This window comes from Gopherus evgoodei, chromosome 1 (genome assembly GCF_007399415.2).
Source record: "Gopherus evgoodei ecotype Sinaloan lineage chromosome 1, rGopEvg1_v1.p, whole genome shotgun sequence".
NCBI classification, from domain to species: Eukaryota; Metazoa; Chordata; order Testudines; family Testudinidae; genus Gopherus; species Gopherus evgoodei.
This window is the reverse complement of record NC_044322.1, coordinates 159,353,279-159,376,380: the sequence shown is the minus strand read 5'-3', so window position 1 is coordinate 159,376,380 and position 23,102 is coordinate 159,353,279. Positions and strand designations below refer to the sequence as shown.

The 23,102-nt window shown below is 42.7% G+C and overlaps 1 protein-coding gene across 12 annotated transcripts in view; it reads left to right on the top strand.

The window, feature by feature from the left end:
- PKNOX1 (PBX/knotted 1 homeobox 1) overlaps positions 1 to 23,102 on the top strand; it is a 77,557-nt gene that overhangs the window by 40,590 nt on the left and 13,865 nt on the right. For all 12 annotated transcript variants that reach the window (XM_030576947.1, XM_030576984.1, XM_030577003.1 and 9 more), the window contains 2 exons: positions 3,853 to 3,980; positions 10,850 to 11,021. In XM_030576947.1, the coding sequence (XP_030432807.1) occupies positions 3,853 to 3,980; positions 10,850 to 11,021 (300 nt within the window). The remainder of the gene's footprint in view (positions 1 to 3,852; positions 3,981 to 10,849; positions 11,022 to 23,102) is intronic.

The window sequence follows — 23,102 nt, the reverse complement described above, 5'->3', positions numbered from 1 at the left end:
TGGCTGACATAGTCAATTTAATTTTTGTTTTTTTTTTTTCAGTAAAACAATTTTAACAAAAACAAAACTGATTTTAAAAAACTTGAATGTTTAAATTCAAAAATGCATATGCTTGTTTTGTTAAAACATGATGTTTCCTGTTGAAGAAAAAAATCCAGAATACAGAACATTGTTGTTTTAGTTAAATAAAAACATTTAGATGTCTGTTTGGTGATGTTCTCCTCCTAGTACAGCAGGGCAAGAAAATCCTCCAAATATTAACGATTAACCTGTTCACCTCCCAATGACTTTGTAAATAGAATTGGAGATGGTTCACCTCCCGATGACTTCATAAATATCTGCTTCAATTACCTTTTGGTAAATGAAATAACCAATCATTACTTTTCTGATATAGCTGTAAAACTAATCTGAAAATTTTTCAAAATAAATCACTTTAAAAATGTATAGTGTGTACGTTCTAAAAATGAAACCTACATCTATCTCTGAGTTGTGAAGAATATGTATTACGGTTATAACAACCAACAAGAATGCACTTTTATGTAGAAATCCATGATTAAATCAAGTCTTCCTAACTAATGTTTAAATCAAATCCACCCTGGCTGGTGGCAGTTTACTCCTGGGGGAATTCTGCGGCCAAAAAATTAAAAATTCTACTCCATAAATTAAAAATTCTATATACAATAGTTTAAAATTTGGCAAAAGTCTGCGTATTTTGTCAAAATAACACAATATAATCATGCCAGTTTAAATTGTTTTGGTAATTTAGTTCAAAAAACCTGTCAGCAAATACATAATATAAGTAATAATTTATTTAAACGACAATACAGAAATGTATTTCTTGCACCCCTCAGAAGCAGTGCAAAGACTTGGGGAAGTCAAGGGTAATGGAGGAGTTGAATGAGAGGAAAGTAATTGCTGGGCGGGAGCCTGGGTGTGAACTTGGAGGGTTGTTGGGTGTAGGTGGGAGAAGTATGGAACAGTTTTTTGGGGGTGGGGTGGGAGGGTTATTAGAGAGTCTCTGCCGTGCAGATCCCTAGCCTCTTTAATTCAATTAGGCACATCTGCCCCTGTCCCCATATGTCCCTGAACTCCCACTCAGCCAGCCATCTCTCCCACTGTGAGACTGCACCCTTCTGTCCCCATGTGTCCCCATTCAGCCACCCCCCATCCCCTTGTGTCCCCGTGCCCATGCTCCCAGTCAGCTCTCACCCTAGTCTGTCCCCCCACTAGCCCTTCTGAACCCCACTCTGTAACTCCCTAGCAGCTCCAAATGTTCGACCCTGTCCACCCCCCACATATCCCATGCCTCCTGACCTAGCCCCACAGGCAGGGCGTTGTGAGGACCAGAGCCTTTTCTCTTCCCTTCCTGCAGCTGGGGCTGCTCCCACCCAGGAGCATCTGCTCTCTGTTCTGGTGCCACAGCACCCCCTGGTGGGCAAAAGGCATAACTGCAGCACTTCTCAGCCAAATGTATTTTGTGCTGAGAAAAGAAAATTCTGCACTGCACATGATTTCTGTGCATGTGCATGTGCAGTAGTGCAGAATTTCCTCAGGAGCAGAGCAGTGGTTCTTTTTTTTGTTTTGCACCTCAGGAGTAGTCTGCCACAAGGTAATCTTCTGGTTTTGATGTGTCTTGTCTTCTGTCATCAGCAGGAAACAGCTGAAAGAATGTATCCCCCAGTTTTAGGTAACTTGTTTTTTCTTTCCAGTGACTCAAGGTGAAAGTCGGGGGGGAGGGATAGCTCAGTGGTTTAAGCATTGGCCTGCTTAAAACCAGGGCTGTGAGTTCAGTCCTTGAGGGGGCCATTTAGGGATCTGGGGCAAAAATCTGTCTGGGGATTGGTCCTGCTTTGAGCAGGGGGTTAAACTAGATGACCTCCTGAGATCCCTTCCAATCCTGATATTCTATGATTCTAAGACCCCTTCACCTACAGACTCTGCAAAAATATGGCCCGACCTTTATGATTATATGCATGAGTCTGTTTTCCCATTGCCCAGCCTTCTTTTTGTTAGCCAAAAAATAAGTCCATCGGTTATGTCTTTCTTCAGGCATAATGGCTTCCAAATCAGCTAAGCCTTCCAGGAGAACTTCTGAAGGGTCAGGAAGTTCTGCCATTTTCTCAAAATTTCCTGTTGAGCTAGAAGAGGGCTCAGGCATGTCAGACAACAAAGTACAAATAACCTATGCAAGATTTATTCCAGGATAGTGTCTTAAATTCCTTTTTGTTCATTGTGTGTGGAATTAGGTGCAGCTTTGTCTCTAGGATGATGTCTATATTGGTTACTCTAATAATTACTAAGGGCCTGACTCTTCCTTCAAAGGATTGCTCCTTTGATGACAACTCTTGTGAGGGTGGGTCCTTCTGTGCTTTTTCATTTTCTTTCTGAGGCCTTGATCCTAGTGTGATAGTGGTGCTTAAGACACAAACTGCCATGGTCAAGCAGAAAAAGAATCTTCCTATGTCACTGGTTCAGTGCCCCCAGGGGGATGTGACTAATGCTGAAGCGGGAAGAAAAATGCAATCCTTTTTGAAGGGAAGATTGGATTCCATGGTGGATAAGTTCAAGTGGGATGATCTTTCTGTCCCCGCTAAGCGGACTATTAGTCTAAAGATACTTTGCTGTAGGTGAAGAAGAATGGAAGTCTCATTTTAGAAAGCCATCAGAAAGTCTCGAAGACATTCCCAGTCCATTGATGCCATTCAGGATGTGCTGTATGTGCAGATTGAATTGCCGTACTGTAACTCTAACAATGTTCTTGAGGAGCTATAATATACCCAATATGATCATGGAATAACATAAAACTACCCAAAGATTACAGGACTCTCTATCTTGTTACTAATGTTTAAATCATGACTCTTTAGGTTTATCTTTTAAGGTGCATAACAGAAAGCACCAAAGCATCTTTTTCTTGCGTCTTAATATTGCAGCTTTTACTTGTGCCCTGCACTCCCACATAAACTGCTGAGTAACTGTTCAGACTGATAGTCTCTCTCTAACACACACTATTGGATGCCTTTTTAGGCTGGTATCTTTCACTTAACTAGATTTTTAATTATTTGTTGTTCTGTTATAAGCTGATTAAGTTGGTTCTGCATGGGTGTGAAGATGAGTTCATTGAACTGGCAAACAAATACCTTGTTAAAATATTTTTAATGGCAATTACTTTGCTCCATTCTGCTGAAAAACTAGTCAATATTGCTCTTTAACTACAACTACTGTTATTTTCTGTTGCTTTTTACATTGAGTAGGTATTCCTATATTGTTTAATATCATCTGTATATGTAAAAGTTTAAAGGTAAATTTGTAAGGTGAAATTGCATTCCTGATTAGTGAAAGACTGCAACAAATGCTATATTTCAATTCTGTATAACAAAGTGTGAATTTTAATAGATGAGGAAACTAGCTCCAGGGTCCCCATTTGCATCAGTGTCTCTGTGGAAAGGGAGAAGGAAATCAATAGAAGGGTAAAGTTTTTATTGTGGTTTCACCACAAAGGCTGTTAATCCAGCCGTTTCATAAACTAATTTTTGGAGCAATATATGTCTAACCTATTCCAAAAATAGCTGTTTGTGAGACACAAAATGCTTTAGCAGTTCACTAATATCAATCATTCCGATTTTAAAGCTGAGTGCTGAAACTTGAAATGACCTTTACACTATCCAACAAAAAGTGTCAAGGATTAAATGAGTTTCTTGTTACTGCTTATGCTTTTTGTATAATTGCCAAATCATACCAACCTTCTGGCAATTTACTAGCTTTTTGCATTGCTATTTACTTAGAAAACAGTGTACTAACTAATAAATCTTTGTGCTTGGTGACGTAAAATAACTTATCCTCCTTTTTCTACAGATGCAAGTAGTAACCGAGTTAAAAACTGAACAAGACCCAAACTGCTCTGAAACTGATGCAGAAGGAGTGAGTCCTGCCCCTGTAGAATCTCAGACGCCAATGGATGCAGACAAGCAGGCCATTTACAGGTAGTATTATGGACTTTGGTTGTGTCTTTGAAGGGTAAAAAATATTGTTTTGGTGTGTTTTTTTTTTTCTTTTTTTTTCTTTTAACTAGGCAGATTAAAACCAGATGAGCTGTAGTTTGCATGTAAATAATGATTAAGTTCAAATAAAATAGTTTCATTTTCAGATTCTTTACTTAAGGCAAAAAATTTCCCCAAATTTAGAATTCCGTTGCATGATCTTGAAGACTATTATGAAGTGGAGATATGTCAGTTATTAAAACCAGATATTGCTGTAGCTGTAATGAGCTTCGAGCTTTAAGTTAGCAATAGTATTTTGTTTAGGTTATTGAAGAATAGTGACTTCAACTCATACTGTCCCGTTATGTTTTATATGTTAGAATTAGCTTCAATAGTATCTGAGGCCTTTCCTCATTTATTTTATTTTATTTTATTTTTGTGATCAATCCAACCTGTACCACTTTTTCTTTAGGTTAAAAATAAATAAATAAAACGTGCCTTTTCTCACAACTCTGTAATACAAAAATACTTATCTTAGCACTTTTTTGAAGATACTAATCAGTATGTATAAACTGCAAAGTGAGGGTGTAATTGTAGCACAGATCGGCATATCTGTGTTAGCTTTAATCTAGCTACTGTGGGTAACAATAACAGTGCACACATAGTGGCAAGGACTTTAGTATGAGCTATCAACCAGAGTACAAGCCCTCCATGGACCCTAGGCGTGTGCTGTACTTTGGTTGGTACCCCATTCTGAAACCTGTGCTGCTATGAGTACATTGCTATTGTGACACATGCTAGCTAAATTAAAACTATCCCATGTATGCCTACCTACAATCACATCTTCTCTTTGCAGTGTAGACATGCCAAAAGTGCTTCACAAAGGCTCTGTTATTGCCAGTTTACACATGGGGAAATGACACATAAGGAGGGTAAGTGACTTGGCCAAGATCACAAAATGAGTTAATGATAGAATCATCTTAGTCCTGACCTGAGCCAAGTTAGCTAATTTCACAATGAGTCTCTCAAAATATAGGCCATTCTCAATTGTATCAAACTGTAAGGTGATTTTGTTATATTGAAATGGGGCACATATTGGAGACCAGATGGTTGCTCTCAGGCTTATTTTTTTGTAATTTAAATCTGGTTTCATTCTTTGCGTCAGTGCTAATTGTGGCAAAGTACCCGCTTCTCCTCTGCTGGCTCAGTCCCTTGCCACCTTGGAGCCACAGGCTTGGGCAAAGCAAAAGCCCTTCCCGGTCGCACAGGGTCTGGCCGATCCCTTCTCAGTCAGTCCCTTGCTCAGTTTTTCTCTCCTTCTGGGGAGAGTGCAATCTGCCTTGCAGGAAGAGTTTGAGTCCTGCTACACCTACTCGCTGGCAGCTACTCTACTTCTCTCCTCCCCCCCCCTCCCCCCACACTTCCCTGCCAGGGAGGGTTTAAAAAGTCCCCAGCCAGCTGAAGCCAATTAGTTCCCTGGTAATCCCTGTTCCAGCTGAACCTTGTTTCTCTGTGGCTATCTCCCCTCAATGGATAGGGAGAGGCCTTTTAACCCCTCTGGGACTAATTACTACCCTCTCCTGGTAGCTAGTTGTCCTGAGTTTGCCACATATCCTCCCCCCACCCCCGCTCAACACTACGGGGTTAGGCTACTTGGGTCGGAAAGCAGTGCACCCTCGACAGGCCATCCGCATTACCATGTTGGGTTCCCAACCTGTGTCGGACTGTGAAGTGGAAGGGTTGAAGCGATAGAAACCATCTTGTTACCCTGGCATTTTTGTCCTTGTTTTCGTGCATCCACTGCAAAGGGGCATGGTCCGTGACCAGGGTAAAACTCCGTCCCAGTAGATAGTAGCGGGGGCTTTCTATGGCCCATTTTACTGCCAGGCATTCCTTCTCCACTATGGCGTACTTCTGTTACCTAGGTAGGAGCTTCCTACTGAGGAAGAGGACGGGGTGTTCGTTATCTCCGACCATTTGTGAAAGCACCGCCCCCAGCCCTACTTCAGAGGCGTCTGTTTGTAGGATAAACTCCTCCCCCCCCGGGGCTACTAGTACGGGTTCTGTGCAGAGGGCTGTCCGCAGATCTGCAAAAGCAGCTTCAGCCGCAGCAGACCATTTTACTATGTCTGGGCCCCGAGCTCTGGTCAGGTCCATTAACAGGCATGCCCTGGTGGCGAAGTGGGGAATGAACAGTCTATAGTACCCCACTAGTCCCAGGAATGCTCTGACCTGTTTTTTCCGGAGTGGTCGGGGCCACTTCTGTATAGCTTCTAACTTGTTGAGTTGGGGCTTCACCGCACCCCTCCCCACTATATACCCAAGGTACTTGGCCTCAACTAACCCGATCAAACATTTGGAGGGATTTGCAGTCAGTCCTGCCCTTCGCAGGGTGTCTAGGACGGCTTCTACCTTCTCTAGATGCGTCTCCCAGTTGGGGCTATATACGATGACGTCATCAAGATAGGCAGCCGCGTACTCCCCATGGGATCATAACAGTTTCTCCATTAGCCGTTGGAAGGTAGCGGGGGCCCCATGCAACCCAAAGGGAAGAACAGTGTACTGATATAGTCCTGGGGTCGCAAAGGCCGTCTTCTCCTTGTCGACCTTAGCCAGGGGGATCTGCCAATAGCCCTTGGTAAGATCAAGGGTAGACATAAATCGCGCCTTTCCCAGTCTGTCAATCAGCTCATCTATCCTAGGTATAGGGTATGCGTCAAATTGGGACACCTCGTTCAGCTTGCGGAAGTCGTTGCAGAGCCTCATACTGCTGTCTGGCTTGGGCACTAAAACCATGGGACTGGACCATTGACTATGAGATTCTTCGATGATTCCTAAGGCCAGCATCTTCCTGACCTCTTTCCTAATCTCCTCTCTCTTGGCCTCCGGGATCCGGTATGGCTTGATGTTCACCCTCACTCCGGGCTCTGTGAAGATGTGATGGTGAACCTCAGTAGTCCTGCCTGGCTTTTCCAAGAACACATCTTGGTTGCGCTTAATCAGGCTGATCACTTCTGATCGTTGTTCTGGAGTCAGCTCCGGGGATATTCCCACCAGGTTGGGCTGATTGCCTTTAGGGGATGGTGCCCCCAGGGCCATTACCGGAGCTTCTCTATCCTGCCAAGGTTTCAGCAGATTTATATGGTAGATCTGCTCCAGCTTCCGGCGACCTGGTGCTGGACCTTATAGTCTCCTACAGCTTCTATTATCTCGTATGGCCCCTGCCATTTGGCCAGGAGCTTGCTCTCCGCTGTGGGTATGAGCACCATCACCCGGTCCCTCACCTGGAACTTCCGGGACCTTGCTTGACGATTATAGTACGTCCGTTGTGCCCCTTGGGCCTTCTCCATGTGTTCACGCACAAGGGGGGTGACTTGGGCTATTCGGTCTTTCATCTGCAGCACATGTTCCACAATGTTTCTCCCCGGGTTCGGCCTTTCTTCCCAGTCTTCCTTAGCCAGGTCTAGTATGCCTCTGGGGTGTCGACTATATAACAGCTCGAAGAGGGAGAATCCAGTGGAAGCCTGAGGAACTTCCCGTACGGCAAACAGTACATAAGGCAGCAGGACATCCCAGTCTTTTCCGTCACAGCTAATCACCTTCCGTAACATGTTTTTCAATGTCCTATTAAAACATTCAACGAGGCCATCGGTCTGGGAATGGTAGACCGATGTTCTAAGGGTCCGTATGTGGAGCATGGTACACAAATCTTTCATCAGTTTAGAAACAAAGGGGGTCCCTTGGTCCATCAGGATCTCCTTAGGTATCCCTACTCTGGAAAAGATCTGGACTAATTCTTTGGCTATGGTCTTGGACATGGTATTCCGTAGGGGAATGGCCTTGGGATATCGGGTGGCATAATCTAGCACTACCAGAATGTACTGATGGCGCCGGGCTGACTTCTCCAATGGCCCTACTATGTCCATCGCTATTTGCTCAAATGAAACAGTATCGCCGGACGGCCGCATAAATACCAGGCCAAAAAAACCTCTGTAGAATCCGATCGAGAGTCTTATCTATCCCTAGATGGGCCCCAAACAGATGACTGTGGGCCAGATCCATTACCGCTTTCTGATGCTTCCGGGGGACCAAGAGTTGTTCTATGACTTGCTCTTGGACACGAACTACTCTATATAGCAGATCTCTTTTAATCATATAATAGGGACCTGGGCCCTTAGCTCTCCCCTCTACTGGGACCCCATTTACCTCGATTACTTCCTTAAAAATGTTGTTGTTTATGGGATCATTGGCCTGATCCTGACCAAAATTCCCATGTGCAGTCCCTATTTGCCCCAATTTGGGGGGGGTCCACCTCCGTCTCCCTCTCGGGGACAGCCCCTGGGGAACCAGGTCCAACAATTGGGTTGTAGTTGGCCGACCCAGTCCTGCTGTCAGCTGAGTCCCTTCTTTCCCCTGCCAGTGTAGACTTCAAGTACCAGGTCAAGATCCTTGTCCCCCTCCTTTTATCTGCCCTCCGAGTCTTCTGGGACTTCCCCAGTGGGAAGAATACATCCTGGCTAAACTCATAGAAGGCGGGGGGAGAGTCCCCTATCTGGGCCACCTGTTGGGTCCCAGGGTCCACCTTTTCTTCCTCCTCGTCCCAGGGGAGTAGGCCACCAAACCCCGGGAAGTCTCGTCCGATAAGGACAGGGTAAAGGAGTTTCGGAACGACTCCCACCGTCAACTTAGTGGGGTTTCCAAGAACTTCTGTGCGTACGGGGATGGTCGGGTAATAGCTGACATCCCCATGAACGCAGGATATTCCCGAGCGTTTGGCCTGGGATAATTGGCCCGGCCTGACCAGCTTCCCTGAGACCAATGTGACTGCACTTCCTGAGTCTATTAAGGCGTTGGTCTCTACGCCATTCATCTTAACGGGCCAAGTGTGTATCTATGAGGGACCATCGCAACCCCGACTAGACTTATTAGCTCGCATGGTCCCCCTATATCTCCCAGTTCACACTGCATAGGCTCTCCTAGATCAGGGCATTGGGCAGCAATATGCCCTAGTTCACCACAAGCATAACATTGGTACCTCCCCCCCGGGGCAGCCCCCTATTTTTTGGGCTGCTGGGATTTATCCCCCCCCAGTCTTCCTTCCCCAGTCCTCCAGTCTCTCCAGGACGGCCGGCTGCTCTTCCGCCTGCTGCCTCCCCTCCATTTTCCGGCCTGGAGCTAGGGCAAACCGGGGCCTCGGCGCAGAGGCTGGTCTCTGATTCTGGCTCCTTCCTTCCCCGGTGGTTCGAGAAAGTTCCTGGGCTGCTAAGTGTCTCTCCACGAGAGCAACTAGTTTGTCATAAGAGGAGGGATCATTTTGGCGGACCCACCCCCGTATGTCCGGCGGCAACCCCCTCATGTACCTGTCCAATACCAGGATTTCCACCACCTTCTCCGGCCCATGGGTCTCGGGGCGGAGCCACTTCCGAGCAAGGTGTATCAAGTCAAATAGCTGGGACCTCGGTGCTTTGTCATCCCGGTACTTCCACTTGTGGAAGCCCTGGGCCCTTAGGGCCAGCGTCACGCCTGCCCTCGCCAGGATTTCCACCTTCAGCTGAGGGTAATCCATAGCTGCTTCTGTGGTCATGTCAAAGTAGGCTTTCTGGGCCTCCCCACACTGGAATGGAGCCAGGAGACCTGCCCACTGGTCTTGGGGCCAGGCCTCCCGCAGTGCCATCCTCTCGAATGCAAGGAGATATGCCTCTGTATCGTCGTCTGTTGTCATCTTCTGTAAATAGTTGCTCGCCTGTAGCAGCCGGGTCCCCTGGGCCCCGTGCATCATCGTGGTCAGGGCTTTCAATTGGTTCACTACTTCGTTCAGGGTGGCTCGATCTTGGGCCTCCTGGCTCATCAGCAGCTGGTTTGTCTCCTGTTGGACCCATACTGATTCACGCTGGGCCGCCACCTGTACTCTGGTAGCCTCTTGTTGAGCCGCGGTGGCCTGCATCAACGCCTTCACTACGTCCTCCATTTTATTTTGGGCGGGGGGGGGTTACCTTGCCCTGTGATGGCTTGCCACAGAGCCTCCCTCCTAATGCATCCCACTCCTGACACCACGTGTGACAAAGTACCCGCTTCTCCTCTGCTGGCTCAGTCCCTTGCCACCTTGGAGCCACAGGCTTGGGCAAAGCAAAAGCCCTTCCCGGTCGCACAGGGTCTGGCCGATCCCTTCTCAGTCAGTCCCTTGCTCAGTTTTTCTCTCCTTCTGGGGAGAGTGCAATCTGCCTTGCAGGAAGAGTTTCAGAGTCCTGCTGCACCTACTCGCTGGCAGCTACTCTACTTCTCTCCTCCCCCCCGGCTTCCCTGCCGGGGAGGGTTTAAAAAGTCCCCAGCAATTGGGGCCAGCTGAAGCCAATTAGTTCCCTAGTAATCCCTGTTCCAGCTGAACCTTGTTTCTCCATGGCTATCTCCCCTCAATGGATAGGGAGAGGCCTTTTAACCCCTCTGGGACTAATTACTACCCCTCTCCTGGTAGCTAGTTGTCCTGAGTTTGCCACATAATCCATTATACATTGTACTAATACATCACCTTCTACTAACTTACAATTAATAAAATGGCATTTCATAGCTTCATAATTACAATTATGATATCTTCTTATCAATGTCCAATTAAATAGTCATGCTTTATTATACAGTTTTAGTTGTGTCTAAATCTTATACAGTTTTACTTTTTTTTTTTTTTTTTAATAACATGGATTTTTGGCTAATATTGTCCGTTGTGTTGTAGATAATCTTTTCATAAAACTTATGGAATTGCTTTTCTGGATGAATGGTGGTTAGGTTTTTACTTTTTGGATACCTAACATTATAAAGTAGGAAATATAAAGTAAAAAAATATTTATTCAGACCTGATTTTATTATTTGTTTATTCCTAGGCACCCACTGTTTCCATTATTAGCACTATTATTTGAAAAATGTGAACAATCTACACAGGGCTCAGAAGGCACTACCTCTGCTAGTTTTGATGTAGATATTGAAAATTTTGTAAGGAAGCAGGAGAAAGAAGGAAAACCCTTTTTTTGTGAAGATCCAGAAACTGATAATTTAGTAAGTATAAAGTATTTTTATGAAGCAAGTGACACTTCTCCCTTTTATTCCCAATTACTTCTCTCAACTGTTGCTCTCGGTAGATTCCCAAATCTTTTGACCCTACAATGGTGTATTGTTAATATTGCAAGTACTGAATTCTGAAACTAAAGATCAGAAAAAATCTGTAAACTTAGTTTGTCTTTTTATCCTTTTTTTCTTATCTACAAACATCTATTGCATCCTTCATTTTGACCACCTGCCTCACATTTTTCAGTACTTGTTTCCAATATGTGCTCCTAAAACGGCTGAGGTTGACATTATATTTAGAGATGAGTTAAGACACATACCCACTACAATCCAGTTGACTGTGCAGAGTAGTTTCTCAGAAGACAATCAGATAATTTTTGTTCACTGTTCTATATATCTTATCTAGTCAGATTTTCCTGTTGTGTGTTCTTTGCCCTGATGCATCTGCATAGTCTGAGGGAGGAAAGGTTAGAAAATTTGCCCACTAACTTTTATAGATAAAAAGAAGTCTGAGGCCCCATATGCAATAGGAATATAAGGAAATCTTTTTTTAAAAAAATTCAAGTAGAACAGTTTGTGTTGAATGATAAATCAGTTTGAGAAGCATTTCTAAATGATACTCACTTTGGTATTTTGGGCCTATGTAAAAAGCTGTTCAAATCGAGAGTCCTATAAGGTTGTGTCTGTTTTATAGCAATAAATGGAATTCTGCCATTTCAGACAAGGCAGAGAGAAGGAACTTCAAATTAGGCAGCTGATGAGTACTTGCAGGTAGAGAGGATCAGAGATTCAGTACCTCTGAAGTCCCAGTTGCTCAGAGGAAGCCTACCAAAAGAGCATTCCAACTTACACAGAAAGAACTCACTGTCTGGTCCAAAAAGGCCAGTGTGACTCTTTTTTGGCATGCATCACACAAAAATTGTTTGACTACTTTATGTTAGAGTGAGATACCTTTTCTCTGTATTCTACCTAGGTCAGTGAGTCCTGCTAGCTTCTCACGTACACATGTCAAGCCCAGTTGTCATGGTACAATTCCCCACTCTGAACCTTAGCGTCCAAAAGATGGGGTACCAGCATGAATTCCTCTAAGCTCAATTACCAGCTTAGAACCTGTAGCGCTGCCACCCACCAGGAATTCCAGTGCCTGGTACACTCTGGTCCCCACAAAACCTTGCCCGGGGACCCCCAAGACCCAGACCCTCTGGATCTTAACACAAGGAAAGAAAACCCTTTCCCTCACCGTTGTCTCTCCCAGGCTTCCCCTCCCTGGGTTACCCTGGAAGATTACTGTGATTCAAACTCCTTGAATCACAAAACAGAGAGGACAATTCACCTTCCTCCCTCCTTCTCTTTCCCCCTCCCAGACTCTTCCTGAGAGAAAGTAATCCTGGCACAGAGAGAAATCAGCCTCTCTCTCCCTCTTCCCTCCTTTCTCCCCACCAATTCCCCGGTGAATCCAGACCCAGTCCCCTGGGGTCTCACCAGAATAAAAAAACAATCAGGTTCTTAAACAAGAAAAGCTTTTAATTAAAGAAAGAAAAAACAGTAAAAATATCTTTGTAAATTAAAAAAAAAATGGAATAGGTGCAGGGTCTTTCAGCTATAGACACTGGGAACACCCTCCCAGCCTAAGTATACAAGTACAAATTAAAATCTTTTCAGCAAAATACCAATTTGAACTCCTTTCAGCCAAATACACATTTGAACTCCTCCCAGCCAAATACACATTTGCAAATAAAGAAAACAACCATAAGCCGAACTCGCTTTATCTACCTAGTACTCACTAGTTTGAACTTATAAGAGCCTGTATTGGAGAGATTGGAGAGAAACCTGGTTGCACATCTGCTCCCTCTGAGCCCCCAGAGTGAACAACAACCAAAACTAACAGCACAGCACAAAAACTTCCCTCCCTCAAGATTTGAAAGTATCCTGTCCTCTGATTGGTCCTTAGGTCAGGTGACAGCCAGGCTCACTGTTCTTGTTAATCCTTTCCAGGCAAAAGAGATATGAAGCAGTTTTGTTCTATTAACTCTTACTTATCTGTTTATGACACCAGTAAAGACCCTTCTCCGTAAATTCATCCTCAGAAGTCTGTCGTAGTACAGCTTGCATTGCTATTTCTTGGTAGGGCTATGATTTCAGTGTTTTTAACGATGAGTGTCAGAAGAATGTTGGCTTGTGATCTATGGCATCCACACAGAGTTCCAGACATATTTTTACAAGGTATTATTGCTTGAAGTCCGCCTCATTGAACCTGTTGAAAGCAGGCAAAAAAGATTATTATATTACCTTTTGATCAAGATCTATTTTACTTTGTTTTTGTTTTTTTCGCTTTGATACAGTATATTTATATTCTTCCTACATTGTTGCAAGTTCTGTATTTTTACAAACATGGCCTTGGAACTTTAGAGACTCAAAGTAGGGATGTATTATATATCTTTGGAGAAAAGATAGTTTCCTATCCTTTGTTTTCTAAAAGTGTGTGCATAAGTATATTTTAAAGTTTAAAAGACTATAAACAAAGATTAATGATAAATGGCAATAGATTGAATTGGGGAAGGTGTCTATTGGGATGCCCACAAAAGCAAGTGGTAACATTTTTAGCGGTCTTGAAGAGTCAGTAAACATGTTTCATTTATTAATGTAAAGAAATTAGGAAACAAGTCAGGACAGAAGAATGTTGTAATAGAAAGGGACTTAGATTAAAAACATGCAGTTAATAACTTGGGGGAAGGAAAAGGTGGGAGACACAAGTCAATACATCTGGGGAAAACGTAAATTCTTATTTTGGGGTTAAACAGATGGGAGAAACCTAAGTTGTTTGGAAGTGACACAGAGGTGATATCAAGGTGATAGAGTGACAGAGAGGTGACAGCAAATTAGACATGAGTGTACCTGGCTGCCAAAAGTCAATTTTGGCTACATATAGAAAGACATGATATCGTGGAGCAGGGAGGTAGGTAATAGTTCTTATTTATATGGCATTTGTGTGACTGTGGTTGAAATACTGGGTTTCTTTCTGGGTACAAGACCAGAAAGGTATTGACAAACTGGAAGGAATTCAGAAAGGATCATCAGAAACTATCAGGGAGTGAAGTATGAGGCAACATTGAAAGGGTTTAATACATATTTAAATTAAGTTACTTGTGGGGAGAGGAGAGAATGTGCTGTACTGGAAAGGTTATGGTAGGCTTACTTGGCGATTATATACGTTTGAGGTGCAGAGAAGAGCTCATGGTGGAGGGCAACTCCGTGACTAGACTTGAATGAAAGGGAGATAGATAGCTGAGGATATTTCCATTGTCAAGTAGAAAGTTTGTTTTGGTGACTTGTAACTGAACAGAGTTAGATTGGAAGACCCAGTTTGTGTTCAAAAAAGATGGAGAAGCAGTTAAGGAGTTAGTAAAATATTTACATTATATTCATTTATAGGCCTTTCAGTGGCACTCCTCTGTAGTCTGAATACCCCAGAGGCTTTAATGCATAATCAACACCTATGTGAGGTGGAGAGATCTTACTATCCCCATTTTGCAGATGAAGAACTGAAGCACAGCGATTCAGTGGTTTGTCCAAGGTCCCAGCTAGGAATAGAATTCAGAACTCCTGAGCCCCAGTCTAGTGTTTCAACCATGAGATCTTTGTATCTCTCTAACAGAGAGGCAAAGTTTGGGGTAATTTACATAAGAAAAGGTCATTGATATTGTGAAATAATTTGCCCAAGCAAAAAAAGACGAAATGTGTTTGTATCCTATAATGGTTCTGTGGTTAAATCCAGTAGTAGAGTGGCTGTTGCCACCATAGACAAAAATAATGGACAGAATGTGGAAGAGAGAAAATAAACCAGGTCCTTCTAGAGGCTTTTTGAAAGCCGCAAGCAGCAGGGGCACATGGTGTTTGTTCATTTTAACTGGAATGTTAATGACCCAGTGAAGTCCTTGTGAAGTACTCATACCACTATATTATCATAAGTGTTAATAATAATAATAATAATAACTGCTTCATTAAGAGCTATAATGATATATTCTCTCCCATCATATGAAAAGTATAGCTGAACCAATGAAAAACTGCAGGTTTACTGACATTCTGTAAGACCCACCACATTGTTACCACCATTTTAGATTCCTCTTGAAAAGGAAAGAGCCCCGCTGGAGACATTTCACACCTTCAAATTGTTTTCAATTAAAATATCTTGTTTAAATATGAGGTTCATTGTCAAGGGGGGAAACTCATTTAATGGTTTTAAATAGCCAGAAAGATTTCTTTCTGAGAAAGATTGCAGCTATTATTTCAGATTCAGTCGTCTTTGATGTCATGAGTCACATGGTACATGATCTTGTGAGTCTGTCACTTGATAACATGACAGAACTGTAAGCAGAATTCCCTAAACAGACCATTGGTGTTAGTGTCATTTTTAAGTCCATGATCCTAGTATATTGACTGGCAGGAATTCTTATAGTATTAGAATTGAGGGACAGCTCTTTTCTTTCCTCACTTCTGCCAGTTTATTAGCCTGTAATGCCTCTGTTAGTTCTTTCAGGACTGACAGCAAAGGAGTGCCTGACTGCTGCTGCTCCTATATCAGCCACAGCTTTTGGCTGGTATCTTAGCATTTCTTGTGGGGTATTTTTTTTTTCAGACTTCTATTAATCTGTTTTAGATTCTGTCATCAAAATAAGTAAAAATGAAAGTCATTTTATTCTGCATGAAGTAAATCAGATGATACTGCCTCAAGGTATTTTTAACTTTTTTAATATTAACAAAGACACTGTTTGTTTTCCTTTGCCCTCTGCTCCTGGTTTCTTTTGAGAGGAATAATCAAAATCTTTAAAGCTTATTTGCCCATAGATCATGTGGACTTGTTTATGTCTTACTCCAAATACCTTAGATAGGTTCTCTATGGTATGTCTGTTAGCCATACTCCTCCCCTATTTGGGAGCTTTCCACTATGAGATAATTAAGAAGTGACACCTTTGACCAGTGTAACCTCTTCCCCCACCTGTTGGTATTATTGGACATTCTGTATTGGTCGCACGTCAATATACAGTCCAGTCAGTCAAGGGTACCAAAGAAATGAGCAGCAGAGTTAGTCCCCAAGAACCAACCAGACACAGGGTCTTACGTCAACTCTCCTTGAATTATTGGTGTTCCCACAAGTGAGGTTTGCAACTGGTTGCAATGGCAGCCTTTCCTCCCTTATAACCTTTAAAAATATATATTTATATATCCCAGGTGGAGTGGGCAGGATCCTTAATTACAAGGTTGATTTCTCCTCCTCCTTCCACCCACCCCCAGCTTCTCTTCTTCTGTCTTTTGCCTCAGCTCATCCAGGCAAAGAAAGCAGGCACCAACAGGGGCTGTTATCAGGATAGCCCAGAGAGACTCAGACTGGGCCACACAACTGCAAGGCTCCTTTCCCTCCAGTCCAGGCCCGTTCCATTTTCTGTGGACACGTAAACATGTTGGGGGTAAATACCAGCTCAATAGTACAGTGTCATCTTGGAATAAGAGCTGAATTAGAGAGAGCCATGCATTTCAGTATTGATTTAAAAGAAGCCACATATTTCAGTACCAACAGACGAAGAGCCATGAGCTTGGCCAAGGTGAAAGAGCTTTCTTTTTACTTTGGGGGCTGGGGGAGAACAGCTTTCAGAATTTAGACTTAATGGACAGCAGGTTAAAACAAACTAAAGGAAGTATTTCTTCACACAATGCACAGTCAACCTGTGGAACTCCTTGCCAGAGGATGTTGTGAAGGCCAAGACTATATAACAGGGTTAAAAAAAGAATTAGATAAATTCATGGAGGATAGGTCCATCAATGGTTATTAGCCAGGATGGGCAGGAATGGTGTCCCTAGCCTCGGTTTGACAGAAGCTGGGAATGAGCGACAGGGGATGGATCACTTGATGATTACCTGTTTTGTTCATTCCCTCTGGGGCACCTGGCATTGGCCACTGTTGGAAAACAGGATACTGGGCTAGGTGGACCTTTGGTCTGACCCAGTATGGCCACTCTTATGTTCTTATGACTTACTCAGTGTTGCTTCAAGGACTGTTCTGAGGTCACAGTAGCTCCCCAATAATTGGGATACTGTGACCATGGTCCTCAGCAAACCCATATGGCTCAAGGGCAGCACAGAGGCTAATCCACTAATTGCAGGACACTCTGAGCAATCATAAAGGATGGTCTGGGAGTCTCCCATGGATCAGTAACAGAACCCTACAGGTGATTCATACACCTAAACTGGCTGAGATACTCCCAAGGAAGGGGTTGATCAAGTGTACATGGCCTCTAAAGAGCGGTTTGCCAACATGGCAAAGATCTTTTGGGAATGAAGCCGTTTGGCTAAAATGGGAGTGGATTGTGAGCTTTATTGGGTTGCAGAATCTTAAAGCACAGTGATTCAGCAGTTTTTAGTAAATTTTAGTCATTTTGATGACTTCCTAATACTTTGATCCTATGAGGGTTACTCACTTCTTAAGTGAGCGGATGGATTCCTGCATTAATGCTATGCAAAAGATTTCAGCATGCGAAAGTTTAGCAGAATTTACTTGGAATATTTCCAAGAACCACCTTGGTGCACCTATAGTTGAGAGTGACATCTAAATTAAATTTCAGCACTGTCTGATTATTTGAATTGAGAGGATTCACGCAATTGAATCAATTGGCATAGTATCCTAAAGGGTGCCACTCTGAACATCCTCTCATACAAAGACCCTTGAAATCAGTGGAAAGACTCCCATTGACTTCAGTGGAGTTTGGATCAGGTCCCAGTGAACAACTCTGAAGTAATCTATCCTAGGGAAGATACACATTAGTACTTGTATTCTTTTCATCCTAGATGCAGTGTAATGGTACAACCATTGTTTGCACTGGGTAATGAGATTTCTTTATTGGGTCACGACTAAGAAAGCCACAGGGGCTTACTAATGAGACTTGTTAGCAGTATGTTTTGTGAGTTCTTTTGTTACAGATATTACCAAGCAGAGTATTTAGAGTAGCTCAGATCACCCAGAGTAGTGAACAGGCTATCTGGCAACATTTAAAAAGAAGACTTAACAAATTAGCAGTTTAACATTATCCACTTATTTTTACACCTATTTGAACTGATCCGGAGAATTAAAGATTAGTTAGAATCATCAGTTGGTTGCATTACTCAGAAGCGCACGCTAACACTTTTCAAAGACAACACTGAGGCGTACGTGTGTTCTTTTGTAACATAATCTTTGATGTGTCTGCTGACTCCAAGGTACTGAGGTGGCCTCTTGCGAGTAGTGTGTCTGACTATATTTCTCAACATATCCCTGTTGGGGACATATGGAGGTGGTGTTGCTAATCCAGGCAGTTATTTATCATATGAGAAGTAGCATAGAAACTCAGAGCAGTCCATGTTTCCTTCATCAGATTTATGGTATTATTTAGAGGCAAGGAGAAACTTTCCATAGAAAGAGTGATCTTGAGACAAATAAAAGGGTTATGGCAAAGGTGGACAAAATAATGAATAATATATAGAAAATGAATCTGCACACTCCTGTTTACTCTTTCTCATAATACAAGAGCAAGGGATTTTCAGTGCAATTCAAATGCAACACATTTAAGGCTCATTTTTAAAAACAATTTTCACACAACATGTGGAATTCATTGTCATTGAAGCCAAACTTAATAGACATCAAAGGATTAGACATTTTGTAGTGATAATATGCCTGATATGACTCTCATTGAAGTCAATGGGAGTCTTTCCATTGACTTTAATTGACTTTGGTTTAGATTCAGTACAGTTGCAATAGATACGATACAATTTTTTAGAAGAACAATAAACCCTCATCTTTTAGAGCATAAGCTAATCTGATAGGATATCTGAGATGGTGGAGAGTCAGAAGGAAACTTCTTCCATGGGCAGTTTATTTTATAACTGTCCTGCTACAAGGTTTCTTTCAACTTCCTCTGAAGTATCTGGTGCTGGCCAGTTTCACTGAAAGGATATTGAAGTCCTATTCCCTGTTTTGTAGTATATGCCTGGGTTTGCTTAAAACAATATCGATGTACTTTTTACTGTCTGGTACCTATGGAGAAATTATTCTGCTTACTGGATTTAACCATTAGTGGATGTTCCAGATTTGTTTCTGCAACTGGAAAGACAATATCAGATGGCTATTGACACCCATAGTTAGGTGACATGTAATAGTCAGTCATGCTGGGGGAAAATAATTCTAATGCTTTGTCCACAGGAAGTTAAGACTGCAGATGTACTTGTTCCATGCGAAAACATGCACATCCCAATTTTCAGGCTGTCGTCTCTTTTTCTCTCAAGCGAATTAAAATGAAATATTATTTTTGCTGTGATTGTATGTAAGCGTTTCTCTATAGTCTGTTTGTTCTCTTTTGGACTATTGTGCTAGAATTTTATTTTTATTCTCTTGTTTTTAGTGTGTCTAGCTCTCACTTTATCTTACATTAGTTTTGTCCTTGCTTTAATGTTAATTACAGTATCACCACTAATCTGAGACAGAGGGTCAGAACTGAGGCAAGGTAACTTATTTCAAACAAGTAAAAGTTTTGATACCTAGGTAATACTATGGGTACTGTCCATCTGGTCCTATAGATTAGCATTAGTCAAGCCCTCCAGTGAATGCTACCTACTGTTGTATGCTCATTGTGACTTTGTCCATGAATGTGTTTTGTTCCTGGTCTGCCTTCAAGCCAGTAGAGAATAGTTTGGTGAGGCTAAAAAAAGTTTATATTTAGGCTGTTTACTTGTAGTTACATCAAGTCTTGCTTTGCCACTGGTTGTTTTGTTTTTAAGTTCTTTGTGCAAAATCCATATTCTACCATTGTGGCATTACAGGACAATTATTTAATAATTCTTCCACCAAGAATAATATACCCTTAAAAGCAGGTGACCTGCTGGTTAAACATGTTCAATATGCATGTTCATGATCATTTATATGGGTTTTGGTGGTATTTAAACACAATTTTAAAGGCAACCGCTGGAAGAGGGCATTGATCTAGAAGATTGTCTGTTGTATACTTTCATAATGGCTCAGTGCTTTTTTTTTTTTTTTTTTTTTTTAATCACTAGGACTCTGTGTAGTCAAAATATTGAAATCTGGTGAATGTGCATAAATATTTTAAATAACACTTTGAGCACATGGATCTGATTTTTCTGCACCTTTTCTTTTAAAAACTCAGAAGCATTTGCCATCCCTACAGATAAGGTTTTGGACTGAAGGGCTAGGATTGCCTTTCATTGCTGTGAGTTTTGACATACCACTTTCTAGATTTACTAAAACTTCGTACAAGAAAGAGATCCTCTCCTTGAAGAGTAAGAAAAACTTCAGGCACAATGTAGGTTCCATCCATCATGGAAAACATTGTACACACAAATTTGCCTGTCTTAAGATGCCCTTAACTAAGGTTACTTCAGCCCCTTAGCTTAATTTCTGCCATATGTAGCAAAATAGGTGACTGTTAAATGATCATTTTTGATCACTGGCTTCAGTGCTCTGGCCAGGCAAGCAAATCAATGTACATGGTGAATACGTCCAAAATAGTGCACAAAAGAAATCCAAACTTTATAGAATAAGGCGAATCTTTTGTGAGATCCAGAATAGCAAGTCAGTGTTGTAGATGATGCACTGTACAACAGCCAGCCAAGGAGTATTGTGTCTGAATTTGGCCTGCACACTACTTCAGCATCCTGTATTCACTACTGTACAATCAGTCTTGAAAGACCATTTGGTTTTGGTTGTAGCTTTTCTTCCATGATATTTACAATTCCTGACGCTGTTTTTATTCCCTGAGTAGTACCACTAGTTATCCCGGATTGCAAGTCTTCTGTATCAGCAAAGAGTACAAGATTTGTTATCGTGCGCAAATCAGATTTCACCATCTCTTGCTCAGTTACTTACCTGTCTGTTGATTCATCAGCAAGCACAGTAACAAAGCTATCTATTTGTATATATTTCTGAGGCACTTCCTGAAGAGACTTTGCCTTTGTAAAGTCTTCCATGCTATAGTTATTAATATGATTTGATCTAGGACAAGGGTGGGCAAACTTTTTGGCCTGGGTATGGAAATTGTATGGCGGGCCATGAATGCTCATGAAATTCGGGATTGGGGTGCGGGAGAGGGTGTGAGGGCTCTAACCTGGGGTGCGGGTTCTAGGGTGCAGGAGCAGTTCAGAGGGTGGGAGGGGGATCAGGGCTGAGACGGGGTTGGGGCGCTGGAGGGGTTCAGGGACGCAGGCTCCAGATGGTGGTTACCTCAAGCAGCTCCCGGCAGCAGTGGCATATTCCCCTCAAACTCCTACACAGAGGTGTGGCCAGGTGGCTCTGTGCGCTGCCCTGTCCACCAGCACCGCCCCTACAGCTCCCATCAACTGCTGTTCCCAACTGATGGGAGCTGCGGGGGCAGTGCTTGGGGTGAGAGCAGCATGTGGAGCCCCCTGGCTGTTCCTACGTGTAGGAGCCGGAGTGGAGACATGCTGCTGCTGCTGCTTCTGGGAGCCGCATGTAGCAGGGCAAGCCCTGGACCCTGTTCCCCAGCTGGAGCGCAAGGGCTGGGTTAAAACATCTGAAGGGCCGGATGCAGCCCCCAGGCCATAGTCTGCTCACCCCAATCTAGGATTAAGGACACTTTTGGCCTTCAAATAGCAAAATCTCAGAATCCATAGAACTAAAATCTTGTTTAGTGACTGTAAAGAATGTTAAACAAGGTGACAAACTGTTGGATCTCCTTATTTAACACTTTACAGAAAATTATATAGTAACAGGTTCTCACTGGGGGCAAAACAACTTGTTTTCTGCATCAGTGTATTTTGCATGAGCAGCAGAGAAATCATGTATGTGTAGCAAATCAATTCTAAAGGTTTTTCACCCACTTACAAGAAGAGTTCTCTTATCAGAGAGATACATGTTTTCTGCAAATTACACAGAACATTTCATCTTTCTGACATGAAATACATCAGTAGTAGCTTTTAATTAATTCTGGAAATTGCATTTAACTCTAAGTATCTCATTCTTCTTGTGTGTCATGTGCTTTATTCTTACTTGGCCCAGGGCCTTCTATATTGCGCTCTGCTGATGCTGGTTTTTTACCCCAAAACCATTGTGTTCAATGTCTTCCAGACACTTTTCAGATTTGTTTAAAATTAGGTGCGTAGATAGTCTTTACACTAATGTTTCTTAAGTAAATCAAGGATTGCTGTGAAAAATCAGACTACCTGTCCTTAGTAGCAGTAAATTTGCAGTTTGAAGGCTGCAACAGAGTATTAGAGAGAGATCATCTCCATTCTAAATAAAATCAAATTGTGTTTAGCAGCAGCAAGTAATGAAAATTTTAGTTAGCTTGAGTAAACTGTAAGCTCTATGGGGACAGGGGCAGACTTTGTTAGGTACATCTAGTGCTTAGCACAATGGTGTCGATCTCTGACTGAGGACTCTAATGCTGCTACAATATAAATAATAATACACAGACTACATTGGCTCAGCTGAAAAATTAAACTATTGCTTCCCTTTTTGGCAAAGATTCCTGACTGCCTTTGAACTACCTGACTGCAGCACAGACCTCTGATCAGAGCAATTATATCCAACACATTATCCTCAGATATGCTCGGTAGTGTGCTTTTTCCCTTGTATCAGCCCCTTTTCCCAAAGCATTGCATATCTGGCTGACAGCAGCTAGGCCCTTCCCTCTGCCCAGCATCTTCTCCCCTCCACTCTCACTGGTAGTGGTGTTACTGCTCCCCTCTGTCCCTGCTCTTGAGGCAACTTAGTTCTTTCTGTTCCCCTTTCCCATCCATCTGTCCTCTGATTAGGGAGTATGCTGCTGTGTCTGATGTCATTCTGGCTCTCCTCATGTCCTTGTTTGGTGAACAGGAAGTCTGATGCTTTTACTTGCCCAAATAACAATTCAGCCTGTCTAAGGCTTCTGGGTGATAGGTTTTACCCTGCCTGCCACAGGATTTTTTTTATATTTTGTACATTATAAGTAATACAGTTCTGTAGGCCGGATAAGTTTACACATGCATTCCCATTGTCTTCAAATTATCCCCTGAGTGTCACCAGTGCAACCT